The following is a 20,541-nucleotide window of genomic DNA, read 5'->3' on the forward strand; positions in this document are numbered from 1 at the left end:
TTTTTTCGGTTTCATTGAAGGATTTTTTTTTATTGTTTTTCTTTGCTAAGGAAGTCCTTCGAGAAGTGAGGTTAGGTATTTTGAACTTTTCCTTGAGGGAGTATAATTCGAGGTAAATGTTGAGCATTTTCTTCCTAAACAGCTTTATTAGCCTCCCAATTAATACTCAGACCCCTCAGACCTTTATCCTTGCCAGAAAAAAAGGGTTCCTTGAAGAGTTATCAGAACATCCTGCCTCGGTTCCTTTGGGAGCTTTTGGTAGAGAATATCCACATTCACAATAAATTTTAATAGTTCTTCCCCCAAGTGAGTCTAGGAATCCCTCAAGGGCACTTAATTAATTTATTTCAAGCATAAAAAGATTTATTCAAAGGATTTTCAGGATCCTGCCAATCCCGCCAAAATTCCAAAAAGGTTAGGTTAGAATTTGAAACCCCGGGTAAATTTATGATAATTCCCGGGTAAATAGATCTTCTCTCAGACAATCTTATCAATCCCCCTAGCAGATATTTAAGCATGTGTAAGTTGTTTTTGCTACAAAATTGATAAGAAAAGAACAAACGCCCGGAGTTATATAAATAGTGACGCAATTTGCAATTTGCCCACTTGACAGTGAAAGTGAATTCCCTCTGGATTAATGATGCTTTTGAGACATATCCTGCGATCAACATTACAGAAGCCTGTCACCAGGATGGGCTTCCAAACCCTGAGGAGCATGTCTCACTATCCGATTGATGAAAATCTCTACGGTTTGTCCAGTGAGCAGCAACAAGTGAGTTAACCTCAAATTATGGTCAGTGATCTTGAAAACTCAAGGATCATCTTTATACTTTCAGCTCAGGCAGACTGTCTTTAATTTCCTACAGAAGGAACTGGCTCCCTATGCCCAAGAGATAGACAAAGAGAACAATTTCAAGTAAGACTCCCCTGCTTATCAATCTTATCAGTAAGATTCCTAACGAGTTTTTTGTATTCTCACAGAAACCTCCGGGAGTTCTGGAAGAAGAGTGGAGAGCTTGGATTGCTAGGAATTTCATGCCCAACAGAATATGGAGGTGAGTTCCTCAATATCCTCAAAATGCCCTTTCAGAAGATGCAGATGTCTAGATTTCGGATAAAGCAAAATAAATTACGTAGACAGAAGAGATAAAAAATTATATGAGTAGCAATTAGAGTAAATTTATTGACGTGAGATTGTCTCTTGGTTCATAAAAGAAACACATAATATTTTTTATAAAGGTTCTGGCGGTTCTTACTTGGACCAGTGCGTTGTTTACGAAGAGATCTCGAGAGCTTCTGGAGCCATTGGGCTTTCCTACGGAGCCCACGTGAGTCTGTGTCTGAATCAGCTAAAGAGGCTAGGGACTGAGGAGCAAAAAGAAAAGTATCTTCCAAAGGTAAGTTACTTTTTCTTGATTTCTTATAATTTGCGGAAGTTATTTAACAGTCGAGTTCCGAGTTCCTCAAATTTGAACGACGGTTGAGTTCAAAATGAAAAATTTGAGGTTAAGTCAAGAAAGTTTTCCGTTCGCCAAATCGTATTGCTCTCCCCAAAGCAAAAGAAAGCGGAATAGGGAATAACAAGCAAAAAATTCCTCGGAATTTTCCTGTATTTTTCTTTGAAAATTCCATAGGAATTTTCCATAATAGGTTCCAAGGAAAATTTCATATATTTATACTGGATTTTTTCTGTAGAATACTAATACATCCATGGGAATGTTCGTGGAATTGATGTGGATTTTTCCATCTAAATAAAATGGAGAAAAAATGAAGCTATTACATACACGATACACCTCATATGCTTTTATTTCCAAATATTAAAGGCAAAGATTACGAGGATTATAACATGTTTTACTAAACCAGCAAAAACGAATTAACACTTTATGCAATAAAAAAGGAATTATAAAAAAAAATTCCTAAAATATATATTAAATGGCATAAAAACAGTATTATTTTAGGTTGACGACCTATTTAATGTAATCACGTCACTATTATCTACACGAAACACTGTGTCGCATAATTAATTATATTATAATTGCCACATGAATCACTGAAAATGTTTGCGAAGGTTTGGAAATAAATTATCCACGTTGTCGCAACACCATTTTATTTGTTTGACATTCGAGAAAATAAGTGGAAAAAACCATATAAAACCCTATGGAAAGATAGTGGAAATTTCCATAGGATTTTTCCAGCTTATCTCGCGGACGTTTCACGTGTGAGTCTCCATATAAATGTTCCACAGAACTCCGCGGAATTCAACGCTGGAATTCCAGTACATCGTACTTGAAATTCCATAAAGAGCTATGATTCCAATGGAATTTCCGACTCCAAATTCCATGTTAAACTTAGTGGAATTTTAGCGTCAAATTCCGCGGATTATTGCAATTTGAACGCTAGTTTTCCACTGGAATTTCCGCAGAATTTTGCTATGGGGAATACCATTTTATTTGTTTGACATTCGAGAAAAAAGTGGAAAAAACCATGGAAAACCCTATGGAAAGATAGTGGAAATTTCCAAGCGCCTGGCAAGTTGGCCTTTTTATATGGAGCTATTTGAAGCCAATTCCTAAATTGATCTCGGACTCAGCTCACAGTGCCCCAAGGAAAAAAATCATTTACACAAAAATTTAGAATATTTATCCCTCCATACGGAAAGGTATCTTATAATACGGAAAAACTTCTCACTTTTTAAATATTTAGCATAACGATCACGAGTGCAGAAAAATTCCCATACGCATTTATATGTGAAAGTAAGAAATTGGCTTCAACTTTAAAGGCCAGTCGCCGGGGACTAGGAAATTTCCATAGGATTTTTCCAGCTTATCTCGCGGACGTTTCACGTGTGAGTCTCCATATAAATGTTCCACAGAACTCCGCCGAATTCAACGCTGGAATTTCAGTACATCGTACTTGAAATTCCATGGAAAGTTATGATTCCAATGGAATTTCCGACTCCAAATTCCATGTTAAACTTAGTAGAATTTTAGCGTCAAATTCCGCGGATTATTGTAATTTGGACACTAGTTTTCCACTGGAATTTCCGTGGAATTTTACTTACCTGCGGATTTTACTCGGAGGTTTTTTGAATTGTAACGGTATATTCCAGTATAATTCAGACAAATTCTGTAGATTTTCGGCATAATTTCTGCCTAGAAAATCTGTAGATATTCGGCAGAATTTTTGCCTAGAAAATCTGTAGATTTTCGGCAGAATTTCTGCCTAAAAACTCCATAGTGTCCATCACTTCACAAAAATATTGTTGATTTATGTAGAAATTGTAGAAAAAGAAAATGGTATGCTTTGCTTAACGAGCATTACCGATTAAACATTTTAGATCACTAAAAAGATGCGAGCAAAAATACTAATTTCTTAAAAATCGCCAATGGAATGATACAAAACACGAAATTTAGGTCGTCATTCTGCTTAAAGTTTCTACTTCGCTATTCTCTACTTATAACACGGCGTCGCAGAATTCTTTATTTTATATAAATACTGTTTATAATTAAACAGTATCAGAAGAAGAAGAATTAAAAAGTAGCCCGATGTTAAAGGAGAAGAATTAGCGAGAGTCTACTGTATCCTAGAAATAACAGCCACTAAATTTGAAAGCAAAACGCGTTCTTACTTCCCACATTTATTCTATTGTCTACACTACATGGTTTTGCAGAACCTGTTTGTAAAGCATTACCCTTATTTTTAGGTTAGGTACAATAAATGGTTGCAATACAAAACCATTTTTGAATGATAAGAAAATAAGGCTCTATAATTTAAGAGCCATATCCCTAATCTAAATTTAATTACCTTGATATATTTTAAATATAGTAAGGATCTGCGCTACATATCTGTAAAGTTTTTGAGGTTAGATAAAGGTTATAACCTAAAATTTGAAGAATCTTAAGAATGTTTTTTTTGGGCAAAATTTCTGATATGAAATTTCTGATTTTTAAAAGCAGAGAAGATTCCGCGACTTAAGAGAAGTTTTGATTTTTGAAGGTTAGATTAGATTAAATTACAGTGCACCTAGGCGCTGTTACGCTGCACCTAGGCGTGTTTTTGGGCTCATTATGCATCCCCAATTGAATTAGTTACTGTTACGGGAAACATGGTTCAAAACCAGCTCGTTTTTCGGATAACCTTCATTAAACATGGCGGCTTCAAATTTTGAAGGTTAGAACGAACATAACCTAAAGCTTTTTGAATTCATTTACTGGTTAAATGAGCAAATGAAGACGAATTAAGATCATGGCAGGCTATACATTTTTTTTAAACTTGAAGCTCTGCAGTGGAGAGCATTTTGGGGCCTTGGCCATGAGTGAGCCCAATTCTGGAAGCGATGTGGTTTCTATGAAGACTAGGGCTGAGAAGAAGGGAGACTACTACATCCTGAACGGAAGCAAATTCTGGATCACTAACGGTCCAGATGCAGATACGTTAATTGTTTATGCCAAAACGAACTTCTCAGGCCCTGCTAAACATGGTATTACTGCCTTTATTGTTGAGAAGGGCTATCCGGGCTTCCGGACTGGCCAGAAGTTGGATAAGTTGGGAATTCGAGGAAGTAACACTGGAGAATTGATTTTTGAGGATTGCAAAGTTCCTGCAAAGAATATCCTTGGGCAGGAGGGCAAGGGTGTGTATGTGCTGATGTCCGGTCTGGACTATGAGCGTCTTCTGCTGGCATCCGGACCAGTTGGACTTATGCAGGCTGCTTGCGATGTTGCTTTCGATTATGCTCATCAGAGGAAAGCCTTTGGTCAGAGAATTGGCGAATTCCAGCTGATCCAGGCCAAAATGGCTGATATGTACACAATCCTCGTGGCATCCAGATGTTACCTCTACAGCGTTGCCCGGGCTGTGGATGCCGGAACCGCCAATGCCAAGGACTGTGCAGGAGTTATTCTCTACACGGCTGAGAATGCAACAAAGCTCGGACTCGATTGTATCCAGATTCTGGGAGGCAATGGATACATCAATGAATATCCAGCGGGAAGGATCATGAGAGATGCCAAATTGTACGAAATTGGAGCAGGAACTTCGGAAGTTCGTCGCCTGGTAATTGGAAGGGCTCTAAACAGCGAGTACAAGTAAAAAAGCTTCTTTTGAAGAAGCTTTAAAAGTCTTTCAATCTGCATTTATTGGCTGCATTTACAAAGATTTATTTTTTGAGCCAAATGGGATTAATTGTGATTAAAATTTATACAAAAAAAAAATTGTTGAAATAAAAATGCAAATTTTGTTGACAAAATAACTTTTTTTTTATCTTTTGGTTTGAAGACTCTGATAAGATTCCAGAAGTTCTTATCAACAGAGTAAAAAATCCAGAAGAGCAAACAGACTTCTGGAGAAAGAGGAGACCTTGGGATTGGCTAGGAATGTCCGTTTCTGCGGAAATACAAAAATTTTCAAGTTAATTGCTCTTAAAATTTGGCAGCTTTGCGGGAAGAAAAACGGAAAGTATAATTGTAATTTTCCGTGCTTTATTACATAGAGCGTCTCAAGTGCCGTGCATAAATACTGTTGATGCATGAGCATGATATTTTGGCGCTCTTGGCGGCTATTTATGTCTTTCACTCCACCCACAATCCCTCAAGTAATCAACGGTCGTAAGAAAAATAACTTAACACAGCAGGAATTCTGCGTTTTTGATGTAGTAGCATAGGGCTACAATGATATCCGTTCATAAGTGTATGTTTTTTTTCTTTTAACAACCACAATTATGAGATTATGATTTATTCATTTATTATTAAACTGGACTTTTCCCACAAAATTGGGGGTAAAAAACCGATTTTCTGAAAAAAAATTTTCGGGGTAATTTGGAATCATGTCTACTTGGGAATTTTGGGATTTTCTTGCTGTTCCAGATGATCAAGGAGAAAAAGAAAACCGCGAAGAAGTGCAAGATTCGTGAGTACAGGGAGTTCCGGCTTAAGTGAAAACGGATTGAGAGAAATTGATATGAACTGTTTACTGTTGGGAGCTCATATAAAATAATTTTTGAAATTCCCCTAAATGTATACAAATATTTTTTATGCGGCAAATTTGAAATACATTTCTTATGAATATGAACCGTTCTTGTGGACCGCCGAAAATACATTGCATTCATCAAAGCGTTTCCGTAACTTATTCTAAAGACCTCTCCCGTGGGTATGCAATTTTTCTGTGTTACTGGAACAAATTCGCGGGCTTTTTTTGGTCCCGCCCGAGAATGTCTTTGAATTGAAAGCGGAACTCCTGTGCTTTTTCGTTGTTTTTTTTTCTCTTTTTGTCATATAGGGTAAGTGTGCCAAATTCCGGCCAGCTTGCAATTTCGGCCACCTTTTTTGTTCCTCGAATTTCCATGAATATTTAGGTTTTATATACTCTAGAGATTATACAATGCAAAAGAATAACAAAAAATGTAGCTTCGACAAATGAGATGAGTGAAAAAGGCATTGGAAGAATTCTCGAAGGGCAAGGAACTATGAGAATAAAGATGGCCGAAATAGGGCACCAAAGCTATGTCTACATTTTTATTCATATTAAATTGTATTAAGAATGATTTTAGAGTAAATAAAGACGATAAAATGTCTACAAGGTTCTAAGCAACACTCCTTGAGTAGGAGGAATAAAAAAATCAATTTTTATTAAAAATATTACATTTCAAACTTGAGACTTTGGCGCTTGCATGCAACTATGCCGAAATTTGACACACTTACCCTAAATTGGAATTTGAATTTTATATGGGTCAGAAGATTGAAGCAATGCGAAAAACACAATTTTTCAAAATTAACTATTACTGTGCAATCTGGTTTGGAAATACAAGACCTTTCAAAAAAACTCCAAATTTAATCAAATCCGTTGAAAATTAGGCCCTCCAGAGTGGTTGACCTTTGACCTTGAATAATTCAAGATGGCGATTTTTCCGGTGATAGGTGTCAAAGGACGAAATGTTCAGCTGGACTACCTTCAAAACATATCCAAAAATAAACGAAATCGCTAGGGTCAATTTTTTGCAAAGTTGGGAAAACCTCATTTTTTGACCTGTTATTGGGGGTTAGGGAACGCATAAGAGGGAAGGGGGGGAAATAAAGAAGTTATGTTTGAGATAATGTCATTTAAAGAGGGGTCATCGAAGACGGGAAGTTGATATCTCTTATCGTTTGAATTTTATATGGGTCAAGAGGCTGAAAAAGTGCGAAAAACAGCATTTTTAAAATAGAGCTATTACCGTTATTCTCCCGATTCATCACCGAATATGATCGATGCAGTCGGGTTCAGAGAATTTCATTTAACCAAATCTGTTGAAAATTAGGCCCTCCCTGGGCGCTCTAGGGTGGTTGATCTTCGACTTTGAATAATTCAAGACAGTGATTTTTCCGGTCAAAAGTGTTCATGGAGGAAATGTTCAGTTTTGGAGTACCTCCAAAAGATGTCCAAAAAATGAATGAGATCGTAATGAATCCGGCACACCTTTTAGATCAGGAAAATTTCATGAAGTCGAAATTCGAATCCCTTTCTTTCTCACATGTTTTCCATATAACTATCTCATTCTTTCGCACAGAAAATTCGATTGAGCTAAATTGAATTTGGAGTGATGTTTAAAAGAAGAAGAAGAGTACAATAGAATGAGATAGATAACATTCAAAGCATGTGAGAAAGAAAGGAATTCGAATTTCGACTTGATGAAATTTTCCTGATCTAAAAGGTGTGCTGGAGCCATAAGGTCCAATATTCAGATTAGTCAAAAAATATGTTTTTGGTGGGATGGAAGGGGTGGGACCCCTAAATTTAGGAAGGCGCAAAAATAAAAATAGGTCTTCAAATTCTTTTAAACTGCAACTTTTGCAAAATCCTAATTTTGAAATTAAAATTAAAAAGATTGAAGAATATTTGGAGTCTTAATTGATGTAGAATTACGTGCCTTACCTGCTTCGTTTAGATTATCTCCCTCGTTTTAAGGTTAATAAATCTAACTTTTACCAGTTATATGAACTTATTGGTTTCTCCAAAACCGTTCCAAATTGGATCAACAGATAAAGATCTTATAGGGTGTTCCGGGATTATCCGTATTGGAATACACTTGTGCTAGTAGGAGCTTATTTTTGTGAAATCATTTATGAAATTCTCCTAAATGTATGCATTTTTTCGCTGAAAATAGTCCAAAAAATTGGTACTAATAATATTTTGCATATTTTACGGCGTTTCCGTAACTTATTCAACAGAATTCTCCTGAGAGTATGCAAAATTTCTGTATGAATAAATCCATTTCGCGCGCTTTTTTTCGATCCTGAAAATATGCATAATCCCTGGACCCCCTGTATCACATTATTTTATCTAGAAAAATGATAAAAATTTAAATGGTGTCAATTTCTTCAACAAAACAACATAAAAAAAACTCCTTTTATTTAATTAATCCCTTTTTATTAGCTTCCAACTTTACACATTGAATATTCAGTAAGTTTTGTGTTTTTTTCTTTACACTGATTAGCAATATTTTGCATAATAGACAAAGAAATATTTTGTATTCTGTAAATAAGTTAAAAAGAACATTCCCACTGAATCAACAAGATTCGATCATCCTTACTTTTTACACGAGAAAAATAAATTTGAATTTGACTAGATTTTTACACTCGGAGAAACGTGTCAAAAGAAAAATAAAATCAAAAAGAAAAATATTACTAAAATTAGAGTCATAAAATATTATGTAGTAGATTTAGGAAACTTTACAAATATTCGTAGAATTTTGTTTTTTTTTTTAATTTTTAACAATTAAGCAAAATAATTTCGTATTTCTTTTTTTTTCACTGTAATTATTTTCACACATAAAATTACACAAATATGCAAATTTGAATTTAGTGTGAATGGTAGTTGCAATATTTCTTTTAAAATTTTTATTTTGTGAAAAAATATTTCTTCTATCGAGTTTTATCTCCAAAAAATTCACTTTCTGCCCCGGGGGTGGTTGTTTTTAGTAGGAAGTGTCTCCCAAGACGCTGTACATCAGGCGCTTGAAGGAGCCACTTTGGTGGATGTCATTGGGATCCATGGCGTTATTTGGTGAAACCGGTGGATAAACAGCTACTGGTTTCTGCGAATTTGAAAAGAAACATATAGAAAATCAAGGGGTTAGCTACATAATTCATCTAATGCAATTTCTTTAGCTAATGCACTTTTTGAGAACAGTTTAGATTTTTATAAATTTGAGAAAAGGTTATGTTGCAAACAGAGATTTTATTAAGGGTATAACCTCAATTTTTTAACCTGAATGAATAGCCAAATTAAATTAAATAATCAATTAATTTATTTTAGACAATTTTGAAGTTATTAAGGAAGGTAAATTGTATAAGTTCGTTGACGTTAAGGAATGTAAATAATTCTAACCTCTAAACTGTGATTCATTCTAGTCTACTGTGAAAAGAAGTTTTGGCAAATTAACAAAAAAAAAATTTCAAAAGGATGCTCTTCCACACAGAATTTAGAAAAGTTTCGTCAAATCGATCTCCCAACTGGATTTTGTTCAAAGTTTGTCAAAAGGATGTTTTTCTTTATAAAATGTGAAAAAAGTTTTGTCAAATTGGTAAACATCTTTTAACAAAATTTTAACAAGATCCATTTGTCCACTTGAATAGATAGTCAGAATAATATATACTTGACAGTTTATGACACTTTGAAAACGGCACACCTTTTAGATCAGGAAAATTATATAGAAACAAAATTATCATAGTTTTCCTTCTGAAAAGTATTGCATATGTCTATTCCATTCTCTCACTCTCAAATTTAAAGTGAATTCGTGAAATCTAAATGCAAAATCAATTTTTTGTGCATTTAAATTTAAATCTAAATTCAATTTAGCTTTGATAATGAAAGAGTTTGATGAACATGTCTACCTTTTCGGGGACTCTTTCAAATTCTTTCAGATTTCTTTGGGACACCCCATTCTTTTACATTTAAATCTAAATCTAAATTTTATTTAGATTTAACAGTGAAAAAGTGGGATAGATATACCTATCCTTTTAGGTACTCTTTTGAACTCTTTGGGAGTTTTTTTGGGAATCTCATTTTTTCATATTTAAACTTAAATCTAAATTCAATTTAGATTTGAAAGTAAAAGAGTGGGATAGACATATCTATCCTTTCGGGAACTCTATCAAACTTTTCGGGAATTTTTCACATTTAAAACTAATTTGAATTAACATTTAGATATCACAAATTGAATTTAGATTTGAAGGCGATATAGGGGAAACTGTGGCACCACCAAACACGGGGTACCAACAAACACTGCGATTTTTTAATCGGATATTCGACTTCGGAGGATAAGACCTATAGGAATTTATAGGTACTATAGGGATGCTTGTCCACTGAAGGAATAGTCGAGATAGTCCAAGTAGTTTAGAAATAAAAATTAGTGTTTGGTGGTACCCCGTGTTTGGTGGTGCCCCAGTTTCCCCTACTGGGATTGACATACGCAATATGTTTGAGACTGAAACATATGCAAATTTTGATGTCATTAAAGTTTCCTGCTTTTAGGCATTTGCTTTGGGCACAGCTTTTAGATCTGGAAAATTTCATAAAGACAAAATTCACATCACTTCCTTAACAGTTTTGCGTATGTCTGTTATAATCTTTCGCACTCTTCTTCTTTTTTTGAACATCATACCAAATTAAATTTAGTTAAGTACAATTTTGAAACGGACAAATTGGGATAGACTTATGCCAAAATTTTGAGAAAGCAACAAAAGTGAATTTTGACTTTATGAAATTTTCCTGGTCTAAAAGGTGTGCCGAAGCCATTAGTATCGAAATTCCCAGATGTTACTTATTTAGATTAAGGCGCTGTGCTTAATGAATTTAGATCTACAAAAATTGGCCACCTAATTAGTTTCTCAGACAATATTCATTTTGAAAAAGTGAAATTAATGGTGCTGAAATACCTTTTCATTTTAATGAAATTTAATATATTGTATATTGTTATATATTCTTTCAACCTGAAATCAAATTAAACCCATTCAATATTTGGGTGCCAACTGTCAAATAATTGACAAGGTCAAAAATCCTTTTCGGATGGGTTTTCATCTTTCATTTTTGGTTCAATTGAAAATTTTAATTTCAATTTCATTTTCAATTTAAATTTTCATTTTATAGAAAAAGACAAGGTTATTTATCTAAAAAGCGTAAGAGGTAAGAAACCAATCGACTGAATTGCACTAAATTGAAAAGATGTGTCACGTGTCTTAAAAATCTAACCTAGAAATACTAGGCTTTCGACACACTCCGTGTCTTCCTCAGTGATCGAAAGACATCAGAAATCTTTAAGGAAATCTTTAGATTATATAGTCTGGTTAGGGATAATATTAATATTACGGGAGCTTCACCAAATATACCAGATAAAATTCTGAATTATAACCTCAGTAAAAACCTGACTTTGCAACATAACCTCTAATCCAGGGGTGATCACAAACAATTTGAAACTGAATAAACGTCAAAATAGTTTGTCCAGCGTTTTGACCACTGACGTACAATTTTCATTTGGCGTGTATTCGGTTTTAAACGGTTCTTGCTCACCTATGCTCTAGTTCAGGGGAGTGCAAGAACCGTTAAAACCGAACAAACGTCAAAACAAGTTTGTTCAGGTAGCGTTTTGACCATTGATGTATACGTTTCATTTGACGTTTGTTCAGTTTCAAACGGTTCTTGCACACCTCTGCTCTAGTCTACCCCCCGGCGAAGTGTCTTTTTATAATGGAGCTATTTGAAGCCAACTCACAAATTGATTAGAAATTCAGCTTACACTTCTCAGTACAAGAACGAATTTAGACAGAAATATAACATATTTATCTCTCTTTACAAAGACCAGAGTCTTGTACACAAGGAATACTTCAATTTTGACTTAAATCGTGTAACGGTCACGAGTGCAGAAAAATTCTCGTACGCATTTGTATGTGAAAGTAAGAAATTGGCTTCAACTTTAAAGATCACTCGCCCGGGACTAGGCTCTAGTTCTATTAAAAATAAAATATTTTTACGGTTCTGAAAACAGTTAAGAACAGTACCTTCTGAGGAACTCCACGGGATGTGGGGTGAAAGACTTTAGTTTGCACGGGTTGGGGCACTTCGTGGGGATTGCCCACGTCGTAAGTCTCTTCCTGAATGGCTCTGTATGTTTCACTCTTCAGTGGATCATAGAGGACGGTCCTCTTGTAGCTATTTTAGCGGTATTTTATTGTTTGATATTTTTTTTGATAATATTGATTTTGATTGATTTTGGATGGAGGAGCGACAATAAAAAAAAAGAGAAAGAAAAAGGTGCCCAATTGAGTGTTAAGAGTTATAAGTGAATTTTCTAACGAGAAAACAAAAATCTTAGATATGAATAAATGGATATGGTAACTTTTGTTTTTAAACATTTAAACAAATGTAAACAACTTTTGTTTTTGTCATAGTCTTGTCTAAAACATAATTTGGTATTAGTAACAATTAAACATTGTAAACATCACATTTTACAATAACAAAGTTGTTAGATAACAACGAACAACAATAGTTTGTCTTTATAGATAATGTCAGTTGATGAATTGAGGTTAGTTTTGTTTGGTTTTGGGAACAGTCTAGAGGCAATAGGGGTTTTTGGGATGTTAGTGAACAAAAAAAAATGTCTTCAAAATATTTGAAGATTTAGTCGATAGAAATAGAGTCTTGATGTCTTTGGATCACATTTGGAAAGACACTGCATTAGAATAAGTGTTCACAGCAAAGAGGGATAGGCTAATTGTAGGGGCTGTAGTAAGTGGGAACAGTTTTATTTTGGATATTATTAGCAGCATTGAAACCACGATAGAATCGAGATTGTGTGGGGTATGAGTTGGATGTGTGTTGAGACACAAATGATGATGATGGTTGCTGATGCTGAAGTTGCTCTTGTTGCTCCAAAATTTTTTGTTTTTGTTTCAGAAAAGAAAGATCGATGAAAATTCTACAATTAATGGTGTAGTCAAGTTCATTTTGCTATTATTCCACTATTTGGATCATTTTATATTTGTTTGTTTGTTGGAACTAAAACTACTTTCTTATAGGTTGTAATTTTTTATGCTTTTTGAGGTTAGGAACAGTTTATTATTTTTAGTTTCAGTGCAATTAGAAAAAAAACATACACTACCAGCTACATTTAGGGGTGATTTTTGAAGGGGGTGGACTTAGGATAATCATAAAGCGATTCTACGAAACATAGACTACGAACGGTTTCTTTTTGTTCTTCTTGTTCTTGATATACAGAATGTGAAGTTGGTAAAAAGAGTTTCTAAGTGAAAATTTCTTAAATATTCACATTAAAAAGCTGTTTTATGGTATAAAAGCAGCAAAATCTAAATTCAATTTTTAACCACAATCTCAGTAAAAAAAAAAACTCCGAAAAAAACCAAAAAAATACTATGAAATTTCAACTTCTAGTGATTTTGAAACATGAGATCATGATTGATTTTGATACGATTCTCGATTGTTACCCTTGAATTTTTGTAGGTTTCGGCCGATCGACAATATAACCATTCGATCTAAGAGATAAATAATACAAAAACTAAATTATTTTGATCAAAAATATTTAATATTTTCTCAAATTTCATTAATTTTTTCAATTTCAAAAATTAGAAAAAAGACTTCTCTGCGGTTAAATGAGAACAGTTTCTAGAAAAAAAATACTCAATAAGACATTTTAATCTATGAGAGAATTAACTTGATTTATGGTTCGATTTTTGGGAAGAACGACATTCTATTTTATGTGAATTATCACAGCGATAATGGTGAGGAATTTTACTTATATTTCGTGGGATCAATACGATCTAATGGTGTGTGGAAAATGTGAAGAAATGCAGGAAATGTTACTTACGGTACAGAATTTGGAGCACTTTGCTGAATTGTTTTTTCAATGTTGTTTTCTGAGTACAGGCCAATTGGTGAGTTGAATTGCTTGTGAACAACCTAAATGATAGAAGAAAATTCTAGTAAGATTCCATCCTATTTTAATTAAAGCTCTTAAAATTTTCTACGGAAAAAGCAGATATGTATATTTTTGGTGGACATTCGAGTCATTTTCCTTGTCCCAATTATCGTATTATTATTTTGGTTTTGCGAGATAACTTTCAGGTAAGAATATTTGTATAGGAAAATTAGTTAAAATTATGGTGGATCGTAAATAAAAGAAGATTTAGGGGTGTATAACCTTTTTGGTTATGTACAATTTGATACAAAAATAGTAGAACATTTTAAGATCAAATATTATATCAATTTTCGCACAATTTAGTACGATTTTAATAAAAGAAAATTTAAATCTTTTGTAGATTATTTTATAATGAACTTAAATCTCTTGGTAAAGGAATTAGGTTATGTATGACCTAACCTTGAAAATCTTAGAATACTAATTTAAAAAGTAATCTGCAATGGTTTCCATGTAGTATTTAATAAAACATTCCAGATAAATTTGAAATAGTTCGGATTTCTTTAAGGTTTGAATTAAAATTTGAGTTATTTCAAATAAAAAAAGAGAAAAGATTATTTTTATTGAAAATATCCTTTTGCCTAGTATGCCTACTACTACAACACAAAATAATCCTTCTAATGTCCTAATTTTCTTATTTGCTGAAGACATCATTATTTAGCTTGTATTTAGCCTAACCTAAAATTTTTCCTAACCTATAAAATGAATGCCAAAAATCCCAGAAACAATATTATATGATCCTTGTATTTTTCCTAATTTATGCAATTTTAAGACAATTAAATCTGATCTGGTCTTCTATGGCGATTTTAAATTCATTTCAAATTATTTTAAATAATAAACCCAGAAAATTTATTGAAGGTTAGAAAATCACGATTAGACATTCAATAAATAAATAAAATAAATAAATTTAAAGAAGTGAAGTGTTGCTTGATTTGAGGTTATGTGTAAGGTAACCTCAAAAGGCAATAATAGATAAAAATGTATGGGAGTTTGTCCAACCTTTCGCTAGAGATGGGACTAGATTCATTTTGTAGGTATCGGTATAAGATTTAAAAATTACTGATACCCAAACCAAAAAGGATTGTCAGTGCTTGGGATATTAACGATAGCATTCTAAAATAATTTATAAGATTGACGTTTTATTTCCTGAAAACTGTTTAAACGTTCTTATGGCGTCTACATATTAGAGGTATTTATGTATATATTTATCAGTTTTTTCTACGCAAGTTTAGTCAATTTGCTTCAATATGGACATAATTTTGTAAACTGTGTAGAGGACTTTAATGAGCTTTGGGCCTAGTCGACGTCCCATTTAACCTTTAAATTTAAATATATAAATACATTTCATCTCTCACTTCTCCATCACGTAGTTCCCACACAAAATCACTTTTAAGTTATGAGAAACCTTCAATGCCATGAGAAACCGAATTTTTACGCTCAAGTGTAACATAACCTAAAATTGTGAATGGAAAAATAGACCTTTCTTGACTTTTTCTCTTTTCAAGAAGAAAAAGAAGAAAAAGTGAAGAAAGGTCTATTTTTCCGTTCACAATCTACTACAACCTATTAGACCGAAAATTCCTCCATAACCTAAAATATTTTAATTTATTATTTTGATGAATAATACTATGCAACAGTGATTTTGTCCCTGGATTCTCATGTAATTTTTCGATTGCTTACGTCCAATGATTTACGAAAATACTTAGTATTTTGATTTCATCCTGTTTTTGTGTTTGGAATCAAGGTAAATTCGTTTTGAACGTTTTTTTTCGGTACTTACGTATCTGTACAGTAGACTTTCACTCAATCGGGCGAAAAATTTTGTCGACAATTTTCACGTTTAATTATGAAGCTACTTCGCTCAAATTCGCTGTAATTCTTCCTATTTTATCGTGATCCTTTATGCCCATTTGAGAGAGAGTCTACTGTATTCTGCTAAACTGCCTTCATTTTTTACTGAAATACGTTGAAAGCCTTAAAGACTTTCAAATGATAAGCCAAAAATTCTCTAAACTAGAACCAATGAAGTTTATAAAACCAACACCAGGGGCGCTGTAGCCTCATATATGCCACATAGAAATTTTGTAATTTTTCGAAACTTTTATCAAATATTTCTCAAAAGCTAAACCTGACCTTGAGAATCTGTTTTGTGGATTTGATAGAAAATTTTAGTTATATTTCTTCCATAAATCACTTTTTGACAAATTGTTTTTTTTTTTAAATTATTTACGATTTTGAGGTCAAATGAAAATCGATAACTTAACCTTCAGAATTCTTGGTATTTATCTTACCTTATCTAGTGTTTTAATAGATCACAATATTAGTAATTGCCGCTTAAAAAAAAGAATAAGAGTGAAACCCGTTGTGGGGCCTATTTCACTTAGCTTTCCAAATTAATTTATTGCTTAAGCATGAAATGCTTCTGAATTTGTGCTTTTTAAAAGTTTCACTTCAAACGTTCAAACTTAAGAATTAGGAATTGCAAAAAAATTGTGTATACAGGAAAATCAATATCTATTTTAAGGTTATGTTACGAGTAACCTCAAAAAATTTTTTTTGAAATGTTGTAAACTGAACATTTATTATTCTACATTATTTTCGTTGCTGAAATAACTGATTTCTTCATTAAGATTTCTTGCCTAATTGCTATAATTATGTTTTATTGAATAAAAATAATGCCGTGATTTTTAGGTTATGTATAACATAACCTCATTTTGAAAAAAGAACAAAGAGATTGCCTATGATAAAAGAACAAAGAAACTATGATATGAGATTTTTCTTTTATTATATACTTTTTTAAAGTGTATCAATATTTTTTTTGGAAAGTTATACACCCCTTGATACAAAAAAAAGAGAGAGAATGTGTAGGATAACTTGAGAAACACTTAAAAATGCATCTAAATTCCACCTTTGATCCATCATCTCCGACAATTCGATGAATAGTATCGGCCACCTTTAAGAGTTCAAGTTGAAGACATTGACACAGGGCATAATGAATTAAATTATTTACAGAAATATGATGCTTTTAGAGCTGGAAAAATCTCAATTGACTTACCTTCTGTTTCATGAGCGCATCCTGGAAATCATGGTGAGGGGGAGCCCTCATGGCCGGATTGGGATGGTGCCTCAGGTAGGACTCAGTTGGTCCAGTGTCCCTCTTGACTTTGGCTCCGGGAAGGATCAGAGGAGTCGTCCGATATGGCTGTGGAGAGAGAGAGGGAATCAAATTTATTTCTGGCACCAGCATAATATTGGCAAAAACATTGCTCAGCACAGCCACAAGATCACATCTCTCAATTCTTTTCTCAAAAGCTATTTTTAGTCCGTTTATTATAAAACACATGACGCCAGTGGCTTTCTGGTGGGGATTTTTCACAAATTTTCACGCTTTCCACGAAAAAATATTTTTTGGGGGGAAGTTCATTTTTTTTGGTTCATTTTTTGCCCGGGAAAGGAATTCAACGAACGGATTTTGAATTGAAAAGAATTTGTCCGCAAGTGGCGCTGTTAAGTGAGGTTATGAGAACTTCGCGCGCTTTCTGACAGTCTTCTGTTTGTTTTGGTTTGAGTTCCTGGAGAATTTTGACGGATTACCATGCCACAGACACGAAGTTCTAGAAGGAAAGTGTTGGAGGAGGTTGAGGGAGTGTCCCGGGGTAGTGAGAGTGATAAGAAGAATTCATTGAGAGCCTCAATTCGGGAGAAAACATCAAGGAGGAGGGTTCTGGTCAGCGATGAGGAGGATTTGGAGGACAAAACTGAGTCTTCAGGGGAATCCATTGAGCATACAACACCCCCAAAAGTGGGGAAGTTTGAGAGGCCAGTTAGTATAGAGACTCCAAAGAGATTGCTGCAGAAAATCGCCATTGACTGTCCAGAAGAGGCTCCAGCGTCACCTTATCAGAAAGCCCGGCAGATGCTGAACAGCTCAGCCACTAATAACCTTCCGGGGAGGGAGAAGGAGCTACAAGAGTTATCGGGAATCCTGCAGGAGGCTCGAGAACACCATCAATCTGTAAGTCTGTACATTTCAGGGCCTCCAGGGACGGGGAAAACAGCTTCCCTGACCAAGATCCTCTCAGATGAAGGCATGTCGAAAGCCTTCAAGAAGATCTACGTCAATTGCACCTCTATAGCCTCAATTGGGGCGGTGTACAAGAAAATTTCTGGAGAATTGGGGAAGAATGCGAAATCTGAGAAGGATTCGCTTCTGGCGATAGAGGAGGCTCTCAAGGGAATGAGAGGGAAAATGCTGCTGCTGGTGCTGGATGAAATTGACCAGCTCGTAGGGAATAAACAGGCTGTTCTGTACACAATTTTCGAATGGCCGAGAAAATTTCCAAATCAACTGGTTCTTGTGGGAATTGCCAATTCCCTGGATCTCACAGATCGCCTCCTGACCCGTTTGCAGAGCAGATGTGAACTTCAGCCTCGGCTGATGCATTTTGCTGCCTACACGAAGCAGCAAATTGCTCAGATTTTGACCAAAAGACTGGAAGAAGGAGGAGTTTCTAGTCTCTTCCCGGCTGCGACTTTGCATCTCCTCTCCGGAAAAGTTGCAGCAATTTCTGGGGATGTTCGGAGGGCTCTGGATATTGGGAGAAGGATTGTAGAAGTGGCTGAGAGGAATGCCACTTCAAAGAAAATCCTCAATATCGAAGATCTGGGCGTGGATATCTTGCCAGTAGACGCTCCAATTGCCCCCAAAGAAGTCCTGGACGTCATGAATTCCGTCTACGGAACATCTCAGACTCTCAATGAAGACCTCGATGATGTATTCCCATTGCAGCAGAAAATCCTCATCTGCAGCATCATCCTTATCCTGAAGAAGGACAAGAACAGGGATATCACCCTCGGAAGGCTCCATGAGGTCTACCGAAAGGTCTGCATGAAGCTCTCTATCAACGCTGTGGACAGGGGAGAGTTCATGGGGATTTGCTCACTGGTGGAGACCAGGGGCATTGTCAAGATTCAGCGGAAGAAGGAGGCCAAGCTGCACAAAATCAGCCTGCAATGGGATGAAGAGGACGTGACGAATGCCCTCAAAGATAAACAACTCATTGCAACAATCCTCAACGCAACATCGTGTCTAGGCAAATGAGCTGTGGGCTCAGGACGTGGGCGTGAGTAGCCCGAAATAGCATCAAAAAGAGCGACAACAATGTGCTCAGCAAGTTTAAAGTCACCATCCATTAATTTTATTGCAAAATTTCACATACATATCCTTGTAATATTTAGAGCAAATAAATTTGTCCATAGCCTGAATTCTTGACATTTTTGCTAATAAAATACAAATCTCAAATCTCAGTTAATCATTGCGTGAGATTTTTTGGGAATTTGTAAAGAGATTTTCCTGAAAATGCGCCAAAATTCTCAGAAGTCCCTTTAAATTACCGTTAAATGGCCCTTTAAATTCAAAAATTGCAATTTCGAAAGGGATATTGGCATTATTTTACGCGTATTATACGTTTCTTAGAAAGAAGTCAAATAAGAGCTTTTCTACACAGTAAAAAATTGTGTGAGAAATAAGGTTGTGTATGGGAAAAGTTGTGTAATGTCACAAGCATTTTGGTTGTAAATTGTGAAATTACTATCATATTTGTAGTGCGATACTAGCATAATGTTACAGCAGTAGACTCTTGCTAATTCGGCTCGTTTAAGATCGGGATACTTTTTAATTCGGGCAGCAGTTATATTTGAAAAAAAGTTTGTTGACATTTTTCAAGCTTGATCTTGGTTATCGAATGAAGGAAATATGCTTAAATTTTCATTGGTTTGCCTTACTTATGATGTGATTTTGCATTATTAAGGGATTTTTATGACATTTACAGCAAATATGAGTATGTAAACTCAATGAGTATGCAAAGGGACAAAAAAATCGTTGCATTTCAAAAACATTGTAGCCCGAATTTCTCTCTAATTCGTGTGACATTTCGATCCCAAATGCCCGAATTTGAGAGAGTCTACTGTAGTATAAAATTATGTTTGTGTAATGAAATTTGTGTATGGGAAAATTTGTGTGAGAACTGTCAAAATTTGATTGTTTACTATTCCAATTTTTCTAAGATTTTAGTCATTTTTCGAATTTTTAACTGTCTAATTGTCTTCTTGAATCATTCATTGTATTCTTAAAATATGCCTCAGTCGTAAAAAATTAGGAATAATTATATAATAACAGGAAACAGAGGAAGCATCACGTAAATTAGAAAAATTGACGATGCAACTCTTGGCCATTTGCTTAAGAGCAGTAAGCAAGTTCGTGGCGCGGCCGAAAAACGCGAGACCTTTAACGCAAAGGTTATGGGATCAAGTCTCAGACTCCGCTTTTCATGTTTTTTTTGCTCTTTCTTTCTTTTTTTTCTTAGTTTAATACAGAGACTTTTCACAAATAATACACATAAACCGAATAAAATTGCTCTACAATCAAAATTGTAGACAGGAAGCCGTTTTATAAAATACACAAATTGACAATACACAACATTGCCAATACACAAATCTCACAACTATAATGATCCTGCAAAAATTACCAACCATAATGGTTGTAATTTGAAATTTTTTTTACTGTGTACCTGATATCT

General features: G+C 34.6%; 3 protein-coding genes across 22 annotated transcripts in view; 2 read left to right on the forward strand and 1 right to left on the reverse strand.

Annotated features, from left to right (window-relative positions):
* The first annotated feature begins 427 nt into the window (after positions 1-427).
* Positions 428-5,248, forward strand: LOC129800460 (isovaleryl-CoA dehydrogenase, mitochondrial). Its single transcript, XM_055844843.1, has 5 exons — positions 428-772; positions 837-916; positions 982-1,055; positions 1,240-1,397; positions 4,279-5,248. The coding sequence occupies exons 1-5, from the start codon at positions 638-640 to the stop codon at positions 5,089-5,091; spliced, it is 1,260 nt and encodes a 419-aa protein (XP_055700818.1). The 5' UTR covers positions 428-637; the 3' UTR covers positions 5,092-5,248.
* A 3,133-nt stretch (positions 5,249-8,381) lies between these two features.
* Positions 8,382-20,541, reverse strand: part of LOC129800462 (PDZ and LIM domain protein 3) — a 44,859-nt gene continuing 32,699 nt past the window's right edge. For 4 of the 20 annotated variants that reach the window (XM_055844855.1, XM_055844846.1, XM_055844856.1 and 1 more), the window contains 6 exons: positions 17,019-17,165; positions 16,872-16,916; positions 13,856-13,947; positions 13,476-13,523; positions 12,033-12,183; positions 8,382-9,070 (listed from right to left, as the gene is read on the reverse strand). In XM_055844855.1, coding sequence (XP_055700830.1) covers positions 8,951-9,070; positions 12,033-12,183; positions 13,476-13,523; positions 13,856-13,947; positions 16,872-16,916; positions 17,019-17,165 — 603 coding nt within the window. In that variant the 3' untranslated portion in view covers positions 8,382-8,950. The other 16 variants (XM_055844852.1, XM_055844863.1, XM_055844862.1 and 13 more) reach the window with 6 other exon arrangements.
* Positions 17,330-19,228, forward strand: LOC129800456 (cell division control protein 6 homolog). Its single transcript, XM_055844838.1, has one exon. It carries the CDS (start codon positions 17,559-17,561, stop codon positions 19,062-19,064), a length of 1,506 nt encoding a protein of 501 aa, XP_055700813.1. The 5' UTR covers positions 17,330-17,558; the 3' UTR covers positions 19,065-19,228.

This window comes from Phlebotomus papatasi, chromosome 2, assembly GCF_024763615.1.
Source record: "Phlebotomus papatasi isolate M1 chromosome 2, Ppap_2.1, whole genome shotgun sequence".
Lineage (NCBI taxonomy): Eukaryota > Metazoa > Arthropoda > Insecta > Diptera > Psychodidae > Phlebotomus > Phlebotomus papatasi.